The 25287-nt window shown below is 41.3% G+C and overlaps 1 protein-coding gene across 1 annotated transcript in view; it reads left to right on the top strand.

The window, feature by feature from the left end:
• naglu (N-acetylglucosaminidase, alpha) overlaps window positions 1-22554 on the top strand; it is a 29653-nt gene extending 7099 nt beyond the window's left edge. The window contains exons 2-6 of the mRNA XM_033610758.2: window positions 8721-8868; window positions 9683-9829; window positions 12641-12726; window positions 17461-17717; window positions 17937-22554. Coding sequence (XP_033466649.2) covers window positions 8721-8868; window positions 9683-9829; window positions 12641-12726; window positions 17461-17717; window positions 17937-19141 — 1843 coding nt within the window. The 3' untranslated portion in view covers window positions 19142-22554. The remainder of the gene's footprint in view (window positions 1-8720; window positions 8869-9682; window positions 9830-12640; window positions 12727-17460; window positions 17718-17936) is intronic.
• Window positions 22555-25287: the final 2733 nt, after the last annotated feature.

The following is a 25287-nucleotide window of genomic DNA, read 5'->3' as shown; positions in this document are numbered from 1 at the left end:
CAACAGAAAGCAGGCCAACTCCATGTCGCTGTACATCCCAAGCCTCTCCTTCAATGCTTGAGTTTACTTTATTCACATGAGTTTTGGCCCGTGCTTTATCGGCTCGGCGTTTTGCCTCACTCACACTGAATTTCCTTTTTTTCGTGGGTACGCCTGTATCCGCCATTTCTCCCGGGTGTACGGAGCCCGGAGGTATGGAAGAAGGCTTTACAGAAGAGGTTCAGGCAAGGCTCGTGCTGGTGCACGCTCGGACACGCTCGGGCACGACACCTGCACTCTCTCATTGGCTGGGGAAATCTCCGCCCAGAAGCGGTCTGAGCTCACAAAAACATCAAAATACAGTTAAAGGGCAGGAGCTCTGCAAACAGAGTCACCACCACACATGAGTACAAGCCCATAGGTGATGATTAAGCAGGATTTCATTTGTATATGTCTATATTTTTTTTTTGTTTGAAAATTCTCCAGATCCTACCTTTAAACAGGATGTTGTAAATTTGTAGTCTCCAATCTTATATTAATGTAGCAACAAACCACTAATAGTTAACTAATGGCCTCCTGAGCAGAGAATGTATGAGTATGTATGATATGATATATGATATGATATAAATGTATGATATGTGTGATGTAATCTGATGTAGACTGGCTAGCTCATTGCCACTGTTATGCACTGTGTTCATGAGGCGGTTATCTCCAATATCTGGTAAGTGTTGTTGGGTGGTCCGCCTCCCCCCTGGTTAACACTGTTAGCTCTGTCAGCACTGTTGCTGTTGTTTAGAACTGTTTATGGAGTTAGCATTGCTAGCTGCTGAACCATCCTGTTGATAAATGCTGCCTTGGCAAAAAATGCCACTGTAGCATGAATCAATAGCAGATCCGCACTACTCTGTCAAAAAATAATTACAAATGGGGATAATGTAAGAATATGTAGTTGAATTCTATCAAAACATCTTTATTTGACATTTTAGGGGTAGCATAATTCTAAGACCAATATCCCCTGTCAAATAATGCTCCCACTACAGAATCATTTTATTACACCAGTACTCACTCTATGTGTACTATAAGAACACACAGAACTGAACTGCTAAGTGGCACATCTCGATAGGTAGCACATATCAACAGAAAATTGGCTAAGCCACCTTCATGTTGAGAATCAAGTCCTGACAACTCATCCGCTCTGAATTTCGCATAGAGTCCCTTTAAACTGGGATTACCCAAAAGATATTGCTTACTTTCTCTAATTTTCGAAAGTTCCTCCTAAGTTTTATAGGACACACTTACTAGGAGTCCTCATCTTGACCCTTTCATTAGTCCCATTATCTGATAACTGGCAAGTCTTTTCATGAAGATTTTGGTGGATAGCAGTAGGGATGTTCCTGGCAACTAATTTGCCTGTCGACTAAACAAAAATTTTAATCAAGACTAGTCGACTAGTCCAAAAAAGGGAAAACATCCAGAAAACAGTCAGAATTTAGCACAATTTATTTTTAATTATTTGAATAACTGTCCCAAAAAATACTGTGTGCATTAAGAGCCCTTTGAAGCCTTTAATCACAATCTTCAACAACCGTGACACATTTTAAATGCCACTGAAGAATGAGACACTTTGTGCCGTGCGGTACAAATGTGAACATGACGGTCAAAAGTCAAAAGTTAACCACCAAAATAAAAATAACATCTAAAACAAATAAATTGCCTCTGAAATGTGGGACACATTGAACCTTGCAGATTATCCAACAGAAATGATAGCACTTCACTTTAAAGTTAATAAAACAACATCTGAATTATAAGTAAATTTCAGCTGAAATGAGAGGCTCTTGCGCCGTGCAGTATGAATGTAAACCCTGCACAACAACTGGCTTAAGTTAACAAATAATATAACATTGCAAAAAAGAATAATTGCAGCTGAATTCATTTTCTGGCTCAAAGTACTGCCATATCGCGCTGGTTTTGCGAGAGGACATCTCTCTAATTTCCCACCCACCGTGCTGTTTTAAAACTCCAGTCTACTCAAGCATTACCACTGGGAGGGGGACTGCTGTCCAACGGCTCTGTAGCACCCATTAGTGGCGGGCGGCTGCATGACAGTTAAACGACCTTGTACATGAATAAAACACTAATTGGTTTAACTAATATTTCTGGTGCTGACTAGTGAGGTGGCGGATGTTTAATCGTTTAGACGTCTAATCGCGCACATCCCTAGAAAGCAGTCACTATCAGAGGCAAATGTCAGTTGATGAGTAGAGTCGAGTCATTGTGTTAGGATTGTTAGTTGGTGAAGAAGTTGTTAATAGTCAGCACTTTGGCAGGGGGGATCCTAAGTGAAGTGAAAACACACAGACAGCTGGGCTGGATCATTCTGACACTTTTGTCATTCTGGTGTTATTAATTCACTGATATACTGGAGATAATAAGGGTATGAAAGTGCAGGCCAGTGATATCTGTGCTATAAGTGCCACAATGCAGCAGACTGGTCTCGTGTGTGTGTGTTGTAGTGTAAGAATTAATCCCTGATTCAGTAAAAGTGATATACTGCATAAGTTGATCAAGAAACAAAGCCATATAACCATCATATAACCATGTTTTATGCATAAGTTCTTATAAAACCGATTGAAATGCATCTATATGTGTTAAAGCATTGTTATACATATTAAAGTGTTCACAAATTAGAGTTATGAGTCTACATCGTAGTCACACCACAATGATGATAATGATAGCATACACACACATTCAAATGTTTGTACTACCAGATGCACATTTTAAAGTTTATATTGTATAAGAGCACGAGGGACTGCATAAAAAAAGTCCCCAAGCTTCACATGTTTTTTAAAAATAAAGTGAAAGCAAATCCGAAGCTAAGGGTGGAAAATTTGGGAACTTCCAGGCTCAAATCGAAAGTGATACACTATTAAAATTGGGCCTGTTCACAATTGGACAAAAAGAAAAAATGTTGCCACCAATAGCTTTACATTGAAGTGGGATGGATTAGTAGAAGAAGGTGGAGACTCTCTTCAGTCTCCACCAGCATAAAAGCAGACGCATTGAGAGTAGATTTTCAGTCCTGCTCCGGAGCTTGACTCGATGAGTTGTATGCGTTGAAGCTTGTGAACACATTAAACTCGATTGCATCGGACTCTGCCTGTCTCCAGTGTTTCTTTGAGTATTACTTAGCTGAATCCAAGGTACCAGATTGACATCAAAGGGAAACAGAGAAGTCAAGTGGAGGACAGGGTCGGGAGCCTTCAGGCCCACTTCCAGGCCCCCGTTTTTGCCTCTACAGTGTGTGTGTGTGTGTGTGTGTGTGAATCCAAAAGTCCAGCTGAAGCAATAAAAATTAATGGCACAGTTAAGGTCAAAAGTATTAGCTCCTAAGGAACCATGGAATTCTGCCTAATGTTTGCATGATTTATAAAAGTTTACACAGTAAAACATTAATTGGTGTAAAGGCCCATTTGGTATGTTTTGGAATGTAAAATAAATCTTACAGTTTGCTTTGTACCATTCATTCATTCATTCATTCATCTTCTAACCGCTTCATCCTCTTGAGGATCACAGGGGGGCTGGAGCCTATCCCAGCTGACATCGGGCGAGAGGCAGGGTACACCCTGGACAGGTCACCAGACTATCGCAGGGCTGACACATAGAGACAGACAACCACTCACGCTCACATTCACACCTACGGAAAATTGAGAGTTATCAGTTATCTGCAGATATCCCCAATCTGCATGTCTTTGGACTGTGGGAGGAAGCCAGAGTGCCAGCCACGCTGACACGAGGAGAACATGCAAACTTCACACAGAGGTGCTCCCACACCCAGGATCGAACTGGGAACCCTCTTGCTGTGAGGCAACAGTGCTAACCACCACACCACCCTGCCGCCCCTGCTTTGTACCAAATGTAGTGAAAATTAAGGTGGTCAAAATTATTAGCCTCCATGTGATTTTTTTTGCTTTCAAACTACACCTGAGCAATCAATCAGCTTTCAAACCACACCTGAGCAATCAGTCGGCATTGAACTTTGCTTAAGGGACTCTATGAACAGGGCTAATGGCACTTGGAGGGCTCAACAATAACAATTGCCCGATTGCCCAGGGCAAGTAAAACTCAAGGTCGGGAATCAATCAATCAATTTTATTTATAAAGCCCAATATCACAAATCACAATTTGCCTCACAGGGCTTTACAGCATACGACATCCCACTGTCCTTATGACCCTCGCAGCGGATAAGGAAAAACTAACTAACTAAACTAACAACTCACTTGCCCAATCGGGCAAGTTGCTAAAAATAGTAAAAGTTAATAACTAATTGATAAAATAAATATATTTTAAAGGAGCTATATGTAAGAAATCTAAAACAAATAGTTGTAAAATCCTCCTAATATGTCACAGAGACTAAGGAATAATGTTCATATAACATACTGATCTCACTGACAACAACAGTACAGCCAGAATATTCGCATTTAAAAGACATTTTTACAGTCCACAAATCATGTTTATGTTTTGAATTTGTGTTTTGGCCTGTTGCGCCACCCACCACCGTCTACCAGTCACGCAGTCAGTAGAGTCTCAGCATCAGTTACAGTTACGACTGAGCTACAGCAGCACGGCAAGCAGCATTAGCAGTGTCCCAGTACATAGCATTAGCAGCCGGCTTCTCCTCAGCTGTATCCCGGCAGCAGCGTTAGCAGTGTCCCAGTACATAGCATTAGCAGCCGGCTCCTCCTCAGCTGTATCCCGGCAGCAGCGTTAGCAGCAGAGAAGCCGGACTTGCTCGAACGGTCTGCTGGAAAACCGAAGATCAAGGACGCGGTGACGCGGCCCTGTCACGGCAGCCACCCGTGGGCAAACAAATCAGTCTCCAGCATGCCGCTGTCCAGCAACCTTGAATCTGTAGGGGAGGAGGGGCGGACACGACTCGTGGCAGTATTTTGAATTTGAGTGCAGGAACTGTTTTGGCCACATTCTTACATACAGCGCCTTTAAAACGGGCTCCTTCGGCTCTGATGCAGCGGTCTCTCTGCCTGAAGTCACGGGCACAGGCTGTGTAACAGTGTCCTGCCCACAGCCCCCATTGATTGGTTACATGGCACAAGTGAAGCACAGAGTGGCACAGCAAGTCATATTATTTTGCGCGAGGGACGCTTCACTTAATAACACAACAATATACTATTTATGGTGTTATGCCATCTGTCATTTCTGTCTCTACATGGTCACGCATTAACAATTCTCCTCTGCTTTCTGCCACACACAGGTGAGCACACTAGAGCGGCTTGGGCCGCATTTTCCTGACCAAATCTGACCCCGAGCCCGGTGCAGTTTGTCAGCTGACAAAGTTATTGTATAGACAGTGTGTAAATAACCATCAACAGACTGCTGTTATGCACAGACAAACACGCTGCTCACACAGCAGGACAGCATGGCACTCTTGGTGCTGAGCTTGTGTTGCGTTCAGGCGTTGTCACGTAAACAACAACTTCCAGCACTTAAATAGGTCATAGCACAAAACAGCAGCATGTCAAGTGACTTTTTACTTTTATTATATTCAATAAAATTGTATTTTCCTAAATCTTGAGACATCTCATATGTAAGCTAGACAGACATTTCACCTGCTCATTACTGTGCACACATGTACTGTATGTACTTAGTCCTAAAGAGCCCTTCTGGTGCCAGTAGATACATAGAAACATCCCAGCAGGCTGTGCTTTGAAGGCATACAAAAAAGTTTCATGCATGTGAAAATTATTTTTCATGCGTGTGATTCACCTCCGCTGCTACAACTACATCCTAGGGGAAACGCTGCTGTGTGCGTTGTGTGCAACAGGTGGATGTGGTAGTCTACTGGTAGAGTAGAGAGAGAAAGCAAAGTAGCGTTGAAGTAGAGTAGAGCAGGGCAGAGAGATGGAAGCAAAATATATTAAAACTGGTGTTAATACAGCAGAACTGGAGAGAGGGGTGAAAAATAAATAGAGGTGGGCATGACTCAAGTAGGGCGCAAAATTATAGATGGAGAACGATTGACAAAGATTGCCGTTGTTAGACACAAACCTGGGTGTGGTCAAAGGGCAGAGATGTCAACAACAAGAAAGAGATTATCTTCTGATTAGTTGATCAGATCAGTCTATAAAATGTCATAAAATGGCAAAAAAATGGCCATCAAAGTTTCTCAAAGTGTAAGATTTCCAATGTCTTCTTTTGTAAACGGGCATTTGTATAGCGCTTTTTTCTTGTCAAAGAGACCATTCAAAGCACTTAGCATTCACCCATTCAAACACACACTGGTGGCTGAGGCTACCATATAGGTGCCACCTGAAAATCATCAGCTTTGATAAGCATTCATACGCACTAACAGCAATTTTGGGTTCAGTATCTTACACAAGGACAAGGACGCTTCAACATTAGGGACCAAGGATTGAACCACTGATCTGCTGATTGGTAGGCCACTGCTCTACCAGAGCTAAAGCCACCAGCTTAGGTTCTGGGCTGTCCGACCAACAGTCTAAAGCCTAAGATATTCAGGGTAAAAAACAGAGAAAAATGGAAAATCCTCACAATGGAGGAGTTTGCTTGAAATTCAAAAAGTGAATCAATTATCGGAGTAGTTGCCAGGTAATTTTCAGTTAACTAATTGCTTTATTGACTGATTATTTCAGGTCTAATGGCGAATGCTCTAACCATTAAAACCTGTTCCCAAATCGTGACTTTATCAAAATAAAGATGATAGTCACAAGGGACAATACCACTGTGTTGCAACATTTTTTAGGTACAATAACCATGTCAGAAAATATCATGGTATTACAGAATTGACCTGGGGCTAAGCCACTTCCCCCTCCACTCACTTGGACAAACTATCAACATTCAGTGACAGGCGCTATGGCAGGTGTCACAGTCCACAGCATTTCGCAGGAGGCAATTGATGATTTTTGGGGACATAACAATCAGATGTCATTGAGCAGTAACCAAAAGGGCCTAAACTACGCATTGGAGGGATATATTCATCATTTTATTGTTGAGAAGGTCGATGAAAAGCTTAAATTACAAGCCAAAATTTACAGGTCCCAGTGTACGCTTGTGAACCGCATCTCGTTGCTGTCGCCATCAAAGACAACAAGTTAAAGTGCCACTGAAGTTAAGGTTTTTGGCTCAGAATATGCGAAAAGGATAACGGCCTTTTTACCATCTTTACCGAGAGTGTCTCTCCGTTAGTTTGGTGCTACAGTATTTACACTGAATCATTCAGCATAATGTTTGCCAACCTTTGTTATCTCTGCGATTACAGCTAAGTTAATGAAGCTAAGCTCCAGAGTTAACGTTAGTTTAACTAGAGCCCTTTGGACAATAGCTAGGTGTACGATCACCAAAGTACAAAACTAGAACAAAATAGGCTAATGAACTGCCAGCAAACAAGGTGACATGATGAACAACGCAGCTAGGAGCTAACGTTAGGCTAACTTTAGCTAACGTTAACTAGAGATGTTAAAGATAACTTTATATTTCTTTCCAGCAAAGTGACAATATGTTGCCTCAAACACAATGTTGACTTACCTTAGAACAGATGTAGACATCATTGTTAATCTTATTCACGTTGAGTTGATGTTGTGGTCTAACGTTACCGCACAACTTTATCCAAAGGAGACACTTTTCTCGGTTGAGATGTGGTTTAAGAAAGGGTAAAAAATACACCTGGTCGCCCAGCCTCTCAGGATACCTTGTGTCAGAGTTGCATGTACCCCATGCACACCGTTGGACCATTTTTAAACTTCAAATCTCAGAAAAAGCTCATGAAAACCGAACAAAACTGACTTTTTGTAATGCATTTCAATGAACGTCCAGGCAAAGAATGTCCCGAGTGTATGGGAATGGCTATACGTACTGTGATTGGCTCATCGCGTCTGAGGGCGGGACTTAGCCATAGGTCAATTATTACTATCAGTAAACCATTTTTCAATGGAAGTATGTCTAAAAAGTCTCCCTTTTGATAATACCTAAAATAAAGTTGAGATTTTCTGTCCAGTTGCATCTTTTTTTTTTAATACTGTAGATAAGCAAATGCACACGGTACAATAATCTTCAATTTCAACATCACGGTATACCTTGAAACTGGTATACTGTTGCAACCCTACATACCACTTGTTACTTTATACAAAGCAAGAAAAGAAATACATGCATTTCAATAACATGTCAAATTATGGATAAAATCATTATTTTTGATAAATGCACTGGATAGTAAAACCTGATTTTGATGATGTGTCATATACTTGAAGCAACTTAGACTACTTTATTTGTGTGCATTAGGTTGGAGATCAAATCATAAACAGTGAAATGGGTTGAAAATAACTTAGCTCATGCAGTTATTTTGAATCCATAATAATCTAAGCTTTCCAGAGAGACCCTCAAAACTGCAGCAGGTGTTGTTTAATGACTTTTGTGATTGTTGAAATATCAACCAGAGATATAGATGCTTTGCTGCCTGACTCAAACTTTGTACATAGTTATACATAAGGGGCACAATTTTTTTTAGCTTAATGCTAACAAAGCATGATATTTTGTTATTTCGTTTCTCTTAGTTGACTTGTAGCTTGATTTATTTTTTTTTAGTTTGATGGGTTGGATTTTAGGATCATTAACTTTTCCTTTTTGAATAACTAGTTTTTAATATCATTTGAACATGTCATTTTAAGACTCATAACTTTTATTGTAAATAATATTTGTGTCTTTGTATCTAGATTCCGGTATTACCAGAACGTCTGTACTTTTAGCTATTCCTCTGTGTGGTGGGACTGGCCAAGATGGGAGAGAGAGATCGACTGGATGGCACTCAATGGAATCAATCTGCCGCTGGCTTTCACCGGCCAAGAAGCCCTGTGGCAAGAGGTAAGAGCAAACCTGTAGGCTGAAAGTGGTGTTATTTCTCGCAAAAGCTACATTAAACCAAAGGAACGCTGTTAAAACAGCCTGTGGTATCCATGTACTGTCATCCATTATTGGCTCAACAGACAGATAGAGCAACAAATACGTCTGTGCTTCTAAGCGAATCAAATTTATCAGGAAAGAGCTAACATCGAATTATGAGTTGAGTACAAAAAGCTACATACTTTAGTTTTGCATTATTCCCAGAGCAATAAGCAAAATAAGATAACATGGGGGCGGCACGGTGGTGTGGTGGTTAGCACTGTCGCCTCACAGCAAGAGGGTTGCCGGTTCGATCCCGGGTGTGGGAGCCCTTCTGTGTCAGCGTGGGTTCTCTCCGGGCACTCCGGCTTCCTCCCACAGTCCAAAGACATGCAGATTGGGGACTAGGTTAATTGATAACTCTAAATTGTCCGTAGGTGTGAATGTGAGTGTGAATGGTTGTTTGTCTCTATGTGTCAGCCCTGCGATAGTCTGGCGACCTGTCCAGGGTGTACCCTGCCTCTCGCCCGATGTCAGCTGGGTTAGGCTCCAGCCCCCCCGCGACCCTCAAGAGGATGAAGCGGTTAGAAGATGAAGATGAAGATAACATGGAAGGGGAAAAGATACCAACAGATGGGAGGACACAGAGTCATATGTCAAGAGAAGAAAGAGAAACCTCTGAATGCTCAATTTGACCTTTGCAATGATAATCTATTAGAGGCAGATACATGATACATAGCTTGATATGTGCAGCAGCATGTGAACATTAACTTATCAACTTGTTGTGTACCTTTAGGTTTACCGAGCTCTTGGGTTAAACCAGTCGGAGATTGAAGAGTTCTTCTCTGGCCCGGCCTTTCTTGCCTGGAACCGTATGGGAAACATTTTCAAGTTCGGTGGGCCCCTGCCACAGTCCTGGCATGTGAACCAGCTCTATCTCCAAGTACTGAAGCCTCCATGCTTGTCAACAGTTGGAAGCCACTATGTCTAGAATTAGGACATTTTTGACTTTGGCACCACCGAGTGGTAGTATCCAACACTGAGACTGAGAATAAATGTTCACATAGACTGCATAGTTGTTTTAAACTGGGTTGTCTTATTTTACAATAAACAGAAACTTTGACCACCAGAAAAAAAATTAAAGATACTATAATCACATTGCTATTCTAGATATAGTGGCTTCAGTTTGAACAGTTTAGGTTTTAATAACATTGTATTTGCAAAAGTAATGGCTGAGATCTTGAAACAGAGTTAAGTATGCCACATTTCAACCAAACACTTCCGGTGTAGTACCCTTAGAACCATACATAATCTGTACAGACATGTAACCAAACCCGAGATCAGTGTGATGTTTCCACTGCAGACAGTATTCTTAAATCCAGGTGGAGTTGTTACCAGACAGTTATTGCTGTGTCACTGCTCCATCCAGCTCTTGGTGTATTTCCTCATCAGGGTGATGCAGAGGAATTTCTGCACCTTGTTGATCGTCCACCAAATGGGGCTGTGACATTTTCAGAACAAAAAAGAACATGCTGGACAATTTAGAGTCTCTGGCGTAAATGACGATATCTTTAAAAATTGTGGGGTTGTGTACTGAGTCCTTATTGGGCAAGAGTGACTGTTCTCTCGAGACCAATCAATGGACTGTAGTGTTTCTAGCTCCACCTTTTAGTATCGGGCCAGTGTGATGGGTCGGCATTGAGCAGTTGTATGGGTTCCATCCCCAACTTTGACAATGTCAATGCAAAAATAACCGTTCTAATGTGTGAAGAGCTGAACTAAACTGAACTGAACTTGACTACTTGGTGCAAGTGAGGCCATAGTGACACCAAAACCCCCAAGTTGATTCTAAACCCTTATATTTTACGTCAATATTGAAAGTGAACACATCTGAATATTGCTCATATTTCTCATTGCACAGGAAAACGTGTTTCATTGACATGTTTACACGTCCACACTTAGGCTGTGTCCACACTTTTAATTTAATTTTATATACTTTATTTATTAATACCCTTGAGGGGAAATTAAATTTTTTCACTCTGTCGTCATTAACACACAGGTCCGAAATACACACACATGCACAAACAGGACCTATACGTGCACAAAGTAGAGAGAGATGTCAGAGTGAGGGGGCTTCCATGGACAGGCGCCCTGAGCGGTTGCTCAAGGGCACCTCGGCAGTGCCCAGGAGGTGAACTGGCACCTCTCCAGCCACTAGTCCATGCTTCATATTTGGTCCAGACAGGGACTTGAACTGACAACCCTCTGTTTCCCAAGCCAAGTCCCTATGGACTGAGCTACTGCTGCAACAACGCAACAGTGTCACCAGCTACATTATTGTCAAGTTACGCATTGAAGTGTTTCTCAAGCACTCAGTACCATAGTTACGTTGTCACAGGCTTGTGTGTGTCTGCTACTTACCATAAAGCAACTGGACTGAACGTCATCTAAAGTTTGTATTTGGCCAAAAAAATATCTATGCTGTTGATCAATGTCTGTGCTTCATTTCAACATCTCCAGGTGCACCATAAGTCACAGAAAGTTAGCAAAGCATCTGTTAACTTATCTAAATCAAACAGCACTGCAGCTAGACACAAGCAATATATAGCCCTTTTTAGATAGGAGTTGTGCAAATTTGCAGGAAAGCCCAATCAGTCTTTTTTCAGCATTGGCAGTATAAAAACAAAATCGGGGAGTGCGGCAAAATGCCGCCAACCTGCTTTTGTTTATACAGGATGCGCCATTTTCAGGACAAGGGGGGCTTGAGCAAGTAACAAAACGTGTAGCTCAGCATGTGACGTAAACAGTGATGTGGGAGGGAAGCCGTGGCTAGTCAGTCCTTCGGCGATTCTCTCATAAGTTGGCCCGTTCCTCACCGTTCCTGTCATCTGACGATTAATGGCCTCTTCGTTTGCGAGGACAAGGAGGACATGCAATTCCTTGTCTCCCCAGTTGCTCATCTTTACAGTATCAATTTCCCTCTTGCTACTAGCTGCTCGCTAATTTCTGCTATCAGCTGTTTCCTATTTATCCACCGTCAGTGGCTCGCACGTGCCGCATCATCAACAGCTCCTCCCACAGGTCATCAACAGCCCCTCACGTTGTTTAAACTAAAAGGGTTCCACCAATATGACTACCCTAAGAGGAGGAAAATTGGGCACCTCGGATCAACTCGCCAATCCGGCTCTGTGTGGCTAAACGCTCTCAGCTTGCCGGCGAAATTGCTTAACATTCGCGCAAGTGTAAAAGGGGTTATGATTGGTTGACACATTACGGCATCATAGGGCGCTGAAAAAAGTTAAGGCCAGCTCAGTTTTTATTTGCAGTACATCACACACACCAGCAGGGACAAGTGTCGAGCATCAGTTTGTAGCTTTATGTCAGCAGCTTCCATTGAATATGAATTGTAACCTATAGCTATGTTGCTCTAAGTGTGAACACAGCATTAGTACAGTAGCTCAAAGCTGAAGCTGGAAGTGGGTCTGTTAACTGTGACCACACTCAGTTGCATTCGTAGTTTTACTGTTGCCTTTGTTTTCTATTTTAAATAAGTCTGACTGATCTGGGGGTTCATTTCCAACCCATGGCCAAAATAAGGCCCAAGTTGTCATAAACTGACCATTTATCCTTTATAACGACCATCTGTTTTTGTAGATGAAATCATGTGTATATTTAAAATGTTTGCTGATGAATTTTATCTGACCAGCTGCCTCGGAATGAATCCTCTCACATGACATTTCCTTCCTTTTTGCAGTTTAAAATCTTGGAGCGAATGAGATCCTTTGGCATGATTCCTGTGATGCCAGCCTTTTCTGGGAACATTCCCAAAGGAATCCTCAGGTGACTCCTGCTTGTTTAACATTTTAATGTTAATAAATGACAGCTGATATGACCTGCCGCCAGCGACATTTGTCATTTTACTGGTGAAAGCAAAGAGTGCCGCTGTCAAAATAATGAGCTGCTGCTAACGTTACCTGAATGTTTTATCCCCATACAAATGTTTATATATTCAACCTCTAATTTTCACCTGGATATGCAATGAAATACTCCCACTTAAGGTTATGGTAAGGGAAAGCAGGGCTGCAACACTAGCAAGCGGAGGCATATAGAACACAGCAGAATACAGTAAAATATATGGGATCAGATTTTGATCAGATCTATTTTAGTTGATACTGATCTAATTGGCTCCGACACCAAACCCTAGAATTGGCTTGGAACATTAAAAAAAATTAACATAAGCAATCATTTGTAATAATAATTCCCTTAATCTGGTTATGATATATTGTGTCCAAGGTATGTTGTGAGTGGGACTTTTTACAGTGCAGTAAATAAACTTGTCAGCGCTCTGTGGAGGACAAACTATCTGTTGGAATCACTTCCTCTAATGTCAAATATATCTCTGACAATTCTCTACTGATATATATTGTTACTTATCAACTGTCATTTATGCTGATACCGATAGGTCTGTGTTAATCAGCCAGGCTAAGTTATCTTTTGAGTATGAGATAGTTGACCACTGTGAGCTCAAAAATGTACATTGCTCAAAAAAAATTTAAGGGAACACTTAAATCACACATCAGATCTTGATGAATGAACTATTCAAGTTGAAAATCTTTACTGATGTACATTCCTTTGAGAACAAAATGTCGTAATAACGATCAGTGGAAACCAAAATCATCAACCCACTGAGGGCTGGTTTCAAAATCACACCGAAAATCAGTAAGTAAAACAATTGAAATCACAGGCTGATCTGACTTGTGTGAATTTTATCACAGCAACTCATAATGTGACTCAGTGGCCTTAGCATGCCTGTATGCACTCCCAACAATGTCTGGGCATGCTCTTGATGAGTTGGCAGATGGTGTCCTGGGGATCTCCTCCCAGACTTGGATCAGGGCATCAGTGAGCTCCTGGACAGTCTGTGGCGGTACTTGGCGGTGACAGATGCACACATTACATAAAGATTGAGGTCAGGGGAACGAGAGGGCTAGTCAATGTCATCAGTGCCTTCATAATCCAGGAGCTGCCCACACACTCTGGCCACATGAGGCTGGGCATTGTCCTGCACCACGAGGAACCCAGAGCCCACTGCACCAGCGTAAGGTCTGACAGTCGCTCTGAGGATTTCATCCCGGTACCTAACAACAGTCAGGATACTGTTGGCTATGACATGGAGGTCTGTGCAACCCTCCAAGGATATGCCTCCCCAGACTATCACTGACCCACTGTCAAACTGGTCATGCTGGATGATGTATGATAATACAAGCAGAGGAACATTTACCACAGAGTCTCCAGATCTCTCCAGAGTCTTTCATGCCTGTCACATGTGCTCAGTAGGAACCTGCTCTCATTTGAGAAGAGAACTGGGTGCTAATGGCAGACCTGCCAATTCTGGTAGTGAATTGCATGGTGCTGGGCTGGTAGCACAGGTCCAACTAGAGGACATTTGACACTCATGCCACCCTCATTGAGTCTGTTTCTGACAATTTGGTCAGAATCATGCACACCAGTAGCCTGCTGGAGGTCATTTTGTAGGGCTCTGGCAGTGCTCGTCCTTTTTCTCCTCACACAAAGGAGCAGATACTAGTCCTGCTGCTGGGTTGATGCCCTTCTAGAGCCCTGTCCAGCCCTCCTCATGTAAGAGCTGGTCTCTTGGAATCTCCTCCATGATCTTGAGACTGTGCTGAGAGATACAGCAAACCGTCTTGTGACTGCACGTATGGATGTGCCATCCTGGAGGAGCTGGACTACCTGTGCAATCTGATTGGGCTGCAGGTACCTCCTCATGCTACCAGTACTGACAAGGACACTAGCAGAACACAAAACTAGAGCAGAATCAGTCAGGAAGGACAGGGAGAGAGCAACTGTCTGTGGACACCACATGTAAAACCATACTCTTTTAGGTGTTGTCTTGCTTTTGCCTCTCCATTGCACCTGTTGTCACTTTCTTTTACACCAAAGCAGGAAAAACTGATTCACAACCACTTGTGCTTCCTAAATGGACAGATTGATATCCATGAAGTTTAACTGACTTGGTGTTATACTGTGACCGTTAAGTGTTTCCTTCCATTTTTTTGAGCGGTGTACTCCGTGTCAAACCAAAACATTTTCAGAAAACCCATTGACTTTGAGACGCAGGAACCAGGAGTGGAAAAATGCTAACTCATTTTTGGGTTTTAGGACTCACTGTGCGTTCCAAGGCCCATACTACCATTCTATGTAGTATGCCAGAAAAAGATTTGGTATTTCCCAATACATACTGTGTCAAATGCAGTACACCAAAAATACCAGAATATTTTACTACAATCTGGATTTTGCAGTACGACACTGTTAATTTTGAAAGCTATTTTAGATTTAGTCTTAGATGAAAATGCTTATTAGTTTTAGTCATATTTGAGTCAACTAACTAACAGATATATGAGTAAGAGGGTCAAATTTCAGGGCGTACCGTTAGGAGGAGGTAGTATGTCCTTATAGCGTACATACTGCATGCAACCATACATACTTTTTAAGGGCAGTTGCAGTATCTACTAGAGAATAAAAATAAAAAAGTATGCGATTTGGAACACTCCATCATTCCTGGGGCACTGTGTTACAGCCCAGTTACATGACATTGAGCACTGTGATTGGCTTATAGACAGCCAATCAAGTCTATGCATTTGGGTGGACTCAGATGACAGTAATAGTAGATCTAGACATCCTAGAAAAGATATGTCCATTGGAATGGTCAGGGAATTTGAATAAGTTAAGGAACTGTCTAAGAATATCTATATATAAAGAAGTTGGGGCTCCAATAGAGGGTGTCTGTCAAAGTCAAGGATCCTTCCTTAGGAGGACGGGTCCTCCCAAGGAAGGATCCTGCAGAGGCAAGGCAAGAGTCCTTCCCAGCATTCAGTTAACACACATTGGAACAGGCTAACAAGTGTCCCTATTTGTACATCATTAACCCTCAGCAGACTTAGAGGGTTTCAGGGTACTGTAATAATTTTGGCACTCTCTAATGTTGTTGTACAGTTTTAAACAAATGTATCAGTATTGTCAGAATCACGTGACTTTTAGGGAGAATATATTTCTGGATCATATTTAAGAGTAAGTGGAGTAATGAAGTAAAGACAACAGCTGAAAAAAGTTCGAAATTATCATTAACGGTTTATGCACAGACTCACACACATAATCACTCTGTCATTTCAAAGTGTTCTATATTTTCTTTGTGTATCACCACACACTCTGCTACAATAATATCAATAGCGGATCTGATATGATGAGCCGCGCTGCTCTGAAACAGCTGACCATGCCGATTGTACATTATACCGCCGGGTAATGTTATCTTTGACCTGCAAGATATTCCAACATCTTTACTGTGGCTGTTCTCACCACTATTTCCCCTAAAAATACACCACCTGAAGTTGACAGAATAAGAGCAGTTATCATGTTGTTATAGTATAGTGGGAGGAGGAGGGGAGATGGACATTTAGCGCTTCATCTCTGCTGTGGATGATTAATTTAAAACCTTTTATATTTGATCTAAATCACGTTATTTAAAAAAAAATCTCGTTATTTAGCGGTGGACGCATTGGAAAGTGTAAATTATGAGGTTTCTGTCAATATTTTTTTCATGCTTGTATGGTAAAAACTCCTGGAGACATTAATCCAAATAAATGACATATTTATCTAAGTCCTGCTGAGCTCCGCTGGAGCAGATTTCATTGAAGAGGCCCCGCCTTCACTTCCAGCAAATCGTGTGCAAAGCATTGTGGGGATTTTATACCCGTGGACGATCCACACATGCATCCTTCGAAGGACTGAGTCCTTCTTTCAGAGAAATCCTTGACATTGGAACAGTCCTTCAGAGGGGGTCTATGATGTAGCGTCCTTCAAATTCAGCCATTTGAGAATCCTTCCTTGACTTTGAGAAACACCCAGACACTCAAACAGACATTTCTCTCCAACTCAGGTTGCTCTCAGGGTCTGTACTTTCAGTTTACTACTGTGTCTCAGGTCCCTGATTCTATTGAGAAAACCAGTAGGTGAAGATATGGCTTGGGACAGTAAAGTACAGGGTTCCCATTGGTCCTTGAAATACTTGAAAGTTAGTGAATTTAAAGGAAAAGTATAAAGTCTTTAAAGTTTTCAAAACCATAAATTGACATGAGTCATTGTAAGTGCTTGAATTTATACATTTTGTACAAGAATAGAAATTTTACTCAACTTACACAATATATTGTTTTGCTGTGCTGTATTAAAGAAAGCAAGAGACCACATAGCCTGCCATCACTGTAACACAGCACTATTGAGAAGTGTTCACACATTCAAGCCTCTCTCTCTTTTTAATTATTGTCTGGGAGCTTCTGTAAAGCCTGCGAGTTCTCATTATAAAACTTCTCAGTGTTGTAACAGTAATTAACCTTAATCCGTGTCTCAAATGATGCCATGTTGGGTCCTTGAATGTGAGGGAATTGGGCATGGAAAGCCTTTGAAAAGTCCTTGAATCTGAAGTTTAAGTAGGTGTGGGAACCCTGACAGTGAATTTTTCAGTCACACCCTTTGATTGACTGAAATGTTTTTATATTTCAGGTTGTATCCAGGAGCCAATGTAACCAGACTAGGGCCCTGGTCTCACTTCAACTGCAGCTTCTCATGCTCCTATGTCTTAGACCCTCGTGACCCACTTTTCCTTCAGATTGGTTCCCTCTATCTGGCCCAGGTGGTGAAGCAGTTTGGTACAGATCACATCTACAACACTGATGCCTTCAATGAGATGACCCCACCTTCCTCTGACCCCACCTACCTGTCTGCAGTCAGTCGCTCTGTCTTCGCCTCAATGACCGCAGGTGAGTGTCTCTTTCACATTGCAAATTTGAAATCTGACGGTTCCTTTCTGATATTTTGGGTAACAAGTACAATAATTGCCCTAGTTAGATGACCTGTGTGTGACATGTTGTCCACTTCTCTTGCACAGACAGCCCTCCTCGATCTCCCTGCTGATTTTCCGCCACGTTCGAGAACTATCCCCTTCTTGTTTCTCATCCAAATCTCATTTTTCTCCCTAGTTGACCCTCAGGCAATTTGGCTGATGCAAGGCTGGCTATTCTTCAGTGACGCAGTGTTCTGGAAGCCTGCCCAGATCCAGGCACTACTACATGGAGTGCCCGCCGGAAGAATGATCGTGCTAGACCTGTTTGCAGAGACCGAGCCAATTTTCTCCTACACAGAGTCGTTCTATGGACAGCCCTTCATCTGGTGCATGCTGCACAACTTTGGGGGCAACAGTGGATTCTTTGGCACGGTGGAGAGCATCAATTCAGGGCCTTTTAAAGCCTTACATTTCCCAAACTCCACCATGGTGGGCATAGGCATAACACCTGAGGGCATTGAGCAGAATCCTGTAATGTACGAGTTGATGAGCGAGCTGGCTTGGCGCAAGGAGCCGGTCAACTTGTCCAAATGGGCATCACTATATGCAGTACGCCGCTATGGCAGCACACAAGAGAATCTGACTGCTGCATGGAGGCTCCTGTTCGCCAGCATCTACAACTGCACTGTGCCACATTACCGGAACCACAACCACAGCCCATTGGTGCGTCGGCCTTCCTTTCACATGAATACTGACCTTTGGTATGACCCGGCTGATTTGTACGAAGCCTGGAAACTGATTATTGAGGCAGCTCCATCTCTCATGTCCAAGGAGACCTATAGGTATGATCTAGTGGATGTGACTCGGCAGGTCCTACAAGTCCTGACAACTTCCTTTTACCAGGATATTGCAGATGCCTACAAGAATCAAAAGCTGCCAGAGCTGCTGACTGCAGGCGGAGTGCTGGTCTATGACCTCTTGCCTGAGCTCAATTGTTTGCTGAGTAGCGATCCCAACTTCCTGTTGGGGACATGGCTGGAGCAGGCCCGATCCTTAGCCATAGATGAGAAGGAGGCACAGCTCTATGACATGAACGCCCGAAACCAGCTCACTCTATGGGGTCCCAGTGGTGAGATCCTGGACTATGCCAGCAAAGAGTGGGGAGGCCTCATGGAGGACTACTATGCCCAGCGATGGGGCCTTTTCGTTCACACCCTGGTAGAGTGTCTTGACAGCGGACGACCATTCAAGCAGGACACCTTCAATCAGGCAGTTTTCCAGATAGAAAAGGGATTCATTTACAACGGCCGAAGATACCCGACCAAGCCTCAGGGAGACACATACGAGATTGCCCGCAGGATCTTCCTCAAGTACTACCCACAGGCCTTGAAAAGACTATAGTGAGCAGAGCCTACATTTTGGAAAAACTTGTCTCAAGTTGCAGCAAGAAGAATGTCTTTCTCCACCTCCAGTTTTCGTGGCTATCCCAAAACATTTTGATGTAGAAAGTCTAACAGCCTGGATTTACAGGTACTGTTTTGCACACGTTGTAAAGGCAGTAATGGATAGTTGTGCATGTTGTAGGGAAAATAAAGATTTTCACTTTACATTCACACTGAATAAATATCCAATCATGCCTTATGAAAGAGGACGAGTAGAAAATGACAGCAAGCGAATGACTTCCATGTGACCATGTTAAGGTGTTGATTTGGTGTGGAATTTCATGTGTGCACCCCCTTGGTATTATTTTTATTTCTGCTGCTCTTAAAGAAACAGTTCAACATTTTCAGAAATACGCATATTCACTTTCCCAGAGTAAGATGAAAAGATGGATTTGGATGTCATGTCTGTCTGTTAAATGTGGAGCTTGAGTCAGGGCATGGTTAGCCTAGCTCAGCATAAAGTCTGGAAGTAGGGGAAAATGGCGAGCCAGGTTCTGCCCAAAGTAAAAAATAAGACTAAAACTGTGTTATTTACAGTGTATATTGTTTGTTTTACCTGTGCACTAAGAGTATGTAAAAATGAAATTTAGTGGTTTTAGGCAGTTACGTAGTGGAACTATTTCTTGAGGAACAACAGTTTATCCATTCACCTCATACTTCTGTGCTGTATCTCTTGCTATAGACTGAATCACAGTGTTTGTTTGAAATGTTTTCTGAGTAGAAAAGCCCCGCGTCACATGCATAAAATGAAATGGTGCTGAGCAAATGTTGCTTCAGTTGGTTCGTTTTTAGCCACCTAGAAAAAAGATCAATATCAGTTTAAGTGTTTGCTATATTTAGAATGTTTTCATCCCCAATACTTTGCCATCAGACAGCCCTATCCGACGTGGAACTCTAAGCCACCAGATTGACAAAAACACTAATTTTACTTTGCAGAACACTGCAGTTGCTGGTTTACCACTGCCTCCATCTGTTAGTGTGTAAGGTAAAGTGAAGAAAATATTCCAAATACAGCATACACTTAAACGAATTCAGATTTTTTTTAGGTGGCTAAAATACCTAAGTGCTAATATCGTAGGCAACTGGACTTGCTTGCGTTTCTTGAAGATGTTTCGCCTCTCATCCAAGAAGCTTCTTCAGTTCTAAATGACTAGTACGAAGTTGCAGGCTATAAATCCTGTGTGGGTGGGAACCCTTGCAGAGTCGTAGGGGTCACGTGAGCTCTTATTTTCAGAGTCGTTAAGGTCACAGTGTGAGTTGTTGACCCACCTGGCCACCATGTGAGTCATTAAGGGCAGGTGGGACCAGGGGTGAATAGGTGTGAAGTTGTCTGGGGAGGGATCCCAAGACTGCATTGTAGGTGGGGGATAAGAAGTGTTGTAAGCCACCCCCTCTGTTTAACGATGGTCATTCCAGCTTGACGTGGCTAAAATACATTTTGCTGCAGCCCCTGTCCACAGCAGTACATTGCATAGCTTTCATGCTGGCAGATTTTGTTTATCAAAGATGCTAGCATAGCAACACAGTATATAAAATACAGATAGACAGGCCGCTTTGTCTTTAAACATGACAATTATGGCTAAAAAAGGCAACAAAAATAAACTAGAGACCATCTTGTAATGGGATCTCTCCAGCCAAGATCATTTTGCCATGATGACACACACACACACACACACACAAACTCATGAGGTGAAAATTGTAGCTGTCGCATTGTTGTCACAGCTGGTATTAAGTTTGCCGATTTTGCCTATCTCCATATTTGAAATCACTTGCCAGTTGTTTACCCAGAAGTGACTGTTGTTTTTAATGCAATTTCATGGTGATTCGGTCCATAGACCAGGGGATGTCAAATCACTATGCAAAATTTTATACTTCCAGCTTCCTTATAATCCAATTAATCATATATCCACATGTATTTTGTATTTATTTTTTTGCCAAAAAAATGCCCTCCAATAAATAATTAAAGAAAAGTAAAATCAAACATTGCCTGAAGAAATTACCGCAAACTTGTTACTTCATACGATGAAATCATGACTGAAAAGATGCTACTTTAATGAAATAAATTGTGTGCAGAACTTTACAATCTTTCACCTACAATTTATATAATGGCAAGACTGTTTAGGGACCCCAATATGCAGAAATAATTTTGAAAAATGGCAGTGTTCCTTTTTCCCTCGCCAAAGTTTTTCGTAACTTTGGAGCATTTTTTGGCCCCCTTTCCAGCAAAATCTACAGCCCAGGGTGCCAGATGAACTCAGTAAACACAGTTGTTGGCTTTGGTCTCTGTACAGACATGATGGTACCAAACATGGCAGCCTCACTGGGATGAAAAGACTTACTAAAATACATTTTTTACATTTCAGTTCATCTTTAGGTTAAACAAATGAGATATAACCTGTTAATAAGTGAGTCAGACTAGCTGCTTCTAGTCTTAATGCTAAGCTAGGCTAACCACATCCTGACCAAGTCTGTACTTTGACTCCATGGATATCAATCTCATGTACAAGTCTTAACATGAGATTAATATCCATCTGAACATTGAACTAGCATAAATAAAGCACATTTCCCAACATTTTGTACTAGTCCTTTAAATCAGTGACACTGCACTGTAACTGCAGATGGGCATTGAAATGTTTGTAGCCATTAATGAGATGACATTCTCAGACACTATCATGCCCATCAGTTTGAAGGTAATTATTGTGGGCAAAATGACTGATAGGACTGAATGCTTCATTCAGAAAGTAGCCCAAGTGGGCTAGTAGCATAGTTGCCAAACAATGTGGATGTCTCTGATCTTCCATAACAATTTTCTACTTAATTTACAATTTCATGCTTATGCGGTCAGTGAGATTGGACCATTACCCAATGAGTTTCTGTAAGGGTTTTATGAACAGAGGGATTTGTTTAATAATGAGTAATTGCTATGACAAATTGCCTACTGGTGCACCTAGCAGATAAGTTCATGTCTTGACACTAGATGTTTTTTTCTTTTTTAAAAATATATTTTTATATGATCATTCATAGATGTCCATGTCCATCACTTTATGAAAAATCATATCTTTTTTATTAGTCAAATTATTTTTGTTGTGGATGAGATTTTTCTTTGTGATAAATGTAGTTTTAAATAAGGACAATCAACATGTTTTGGGAGAATAATTAGTGTGTAAGTATTTTAGCAGTATTTTAGAGTCATTGCACAGCTTACACTCATTATGTACCATCAAACAACACACGTTGTACAGTTTTAGTTTCTTTATTGTATAAATGCTATTTTTGTATTTTGATGAATTTAACTAATGTGAATATTCAACTCAGGCATGTCATGAAGGTCTTAAGGCTATGTGACTAATAATACAATGATTTCTTTCTCTACCACCGTGTTGTATGTGTGCTCAGTGATATATTAACCTCGCTATGTATATATCCAGCTGTCATCTTGAGCAGGACAGAGCTGGAAACTATCTCAGCAAGCTTTGGGTGATGCAGGGTACACTTGCACAGCTCACTATTCTGTCACAACCATTCACACTCCTAATTCAGAGTTTACAATTCACCTACCCTGCTTGTATTAAGACTGTGGGAGCAAACTGATACACCTTGAGGAAGCATATACACAGAACATGCTTCACACAGAAAGGCTCCAGCTGTCCAGCAGATTCAAACCCATGAGACCTCTCGATGTGAGGTGTAAACCAGGACCTCTCACAGGTGTTGCTAGGAATGAGTCCTTAATGAGTAAGCATGTTAGGACTCCCTGTTTTCTCTTGAAGTCAGTGTGTTTTTTTGAATGGGTTTTTGGTTAGATGCCTGATATAAGGTCTGGGGTTAACACAAGCCTAAGCTTTTTACTTCTGGTGATTGCATTTAGGCTTCAAAAATCATGAAAGAGGCCTTCATTTGTTAAGATTGCAGAGAAAAAAAAGTGTTAGTATCATAGATGTTTGTTTGCCTCAGAGCTTATTTTCTGCAATAATCCAAAGTCCAATAGAAAAACCCCAAAGGCTTTTTGATGAGGAAACCAAGGCACTGCTGACTTCCACATAGGCCTACAGAAAAAGATCATCCCTGGAGCACTCTATTTGCACTTCCCCATGTCGTCAAATACAGTGATAGCTAGCTAGGAGACAGAGGATCCTCTGCTCTGGGCATCCTGACCAGACACAAAATATGAGTGTTGTTGTTTCTGTCCTGATCTGTGTGACGGTAAGGTGAGAGGCATTTGGTAAAATATTTAAAGAAAATAGAAGTTACCAATTATTTTTAAATTTTATAATGCAATATCAGAAAATAAAAGATTCATAAAATGTTACTTCCTATCTCTGAGAATTTTTGAACTTTTGAAAGACTGATTTAAGACATTTAAACACCAATTAAGACATTAGTTTTAGATCAATGAATTCAATGCCTTTTAAAGGATGTTCAGTAGTCCTATACAATGTGACTTTTTGATTACCTTTTACTAACACTTTACAAAAATATCAGTTGACAGTAATGTGGCATATGTTACAGTCAAACTAACATTTAAGTTTTCCACTTTTTATTATTAGATTATTTATTATATAACTATAGTCCACTATAGTCTGATTTTGTTTATTGTACTAACTTTAATGTGGAAAAACTATTAGTTCTGAAGAAGCACAAAGGAATTTTGAAAGAAGCACAGGAGCAGCACATTGATGATGTCGGAGGGCTGTGATTGGTTGATTGCAGTGTTGGTCCTGGAATGCGATGTGGGATGTTGATCCAGGAGCATGTCCTGCCTGGTAAAATCACATTGTGCCAGTTTGTCACTTTGGACTGAAGTACAGTGATATCAGGGATTCAACAGAAAGAGACTAGTATGTTAGAAAGCAGTCTAAGAAAGGGAGGCAGTGGTTGGAGATGTCTTTTTAAATTAGAATTACCACCTTGCTGCTGTATGCCTCTGCTAACCAGATGTCTGTCCAGACTCATTATGTAGCTATGACAATTGATAATGCTTCAATTATGGATGTTGCTGCAAATAAGTGACAAATTCTGAAACATGGATGCTTCACACACATCTTCAATCTGGCAGCACAAAAGACCTATACAGTCGGCACGGTTTCAAGATTAGAGTCACCAATTCAGTCTCTCACCAAATATCTCCGCTTCAGTTCTTGAGTTATGATATTGAGTAATGGCCAGAAAAGTGTTTTTGCAGAACATTATGATGTCACAGTGAAGATGAAGATGACTTGGATGTAAAATGTCACCACTTTATCATTTTATTCTCTTAGACATTTGTGTAACATTTTGCAGTAATTACCATATACATTCTATAGTTATGGCCAAAAATATGTTTTATAAAGTCACCCTGACCTTGACCTTTGACTTTCAAACACCAAATCCAATCGATTTATTCTTCAGTCCAATTGAATGTTCAAGCCAAATTTGAAGAAATTCCTGAGACGTTATTGAAATATCATGCTTACAAGAATGAGACAGACAAGGTTACAGTGACCATGACCCTACCATAATCAAATCACTTGGTCTTTAAGTGGGTGTTTTTTGCCAAATTTGGAAAAAAAATAAAATTTACCTCAAGGCATTTGTGAGATATTGCTTTCACTGGAATGAAACAGATGCAAGGTCAGACTGACCTTGACCTTTGACTACCAAAATCTAACCAGCTCAGCATTGAGTCCAAGGGGGCGTTTGTGCCTAATTTGAGGAAATTCCTTCAAGGCGTTCTGTAGATATCGTGTTCACGAGAATGAGATGGACAGACTGATGGACAACCCAAAGATCATAATGCCTCCGGCTATGGCTATCACTGGTGTGGAGGCATAAATATGTTTTGTGAGGTCAAAGTGACCTCAACCTTTAACCCCCAAATTGTTATCACTTCATTGTTGCTTCTCAATGGACGTTTGTGCAAAATTTGAAAAGAATTCAGTCGAGTGCTTTAGATATTGCATACACGAGAATGAGACAGATGCAAGGTCACAGTGATCTTTGAACACCAATATCTGATCAATTCATCCTACGGTCAAAGTGGATGTTTGTATCAAATTTGAAGGAATTCCCTCAAGGCCTTGCTGAGATATCACCTTCATGAGAATGAGACGTATGAACAGACAGACA

Source organism: Epinephelus lanceolatus, chromosome 21, assembly GCF_041903045.1.
Source record: "Epinephelus lanceolatus isolate andai-2023 chromosome 21, ASM4190304v1, whole genome shotgun sequence".
In the NCBI taxonomy this organism is placed as follows: Eukaryota; Metazoa; Chordata; class Actinopteri; order Perciformes; family Serranidae; genus Epinephelus; species Epinephelus lanceolatus.
This window is presented reverse-complemented; position numbering and strand designations above follow the sequence as displayed.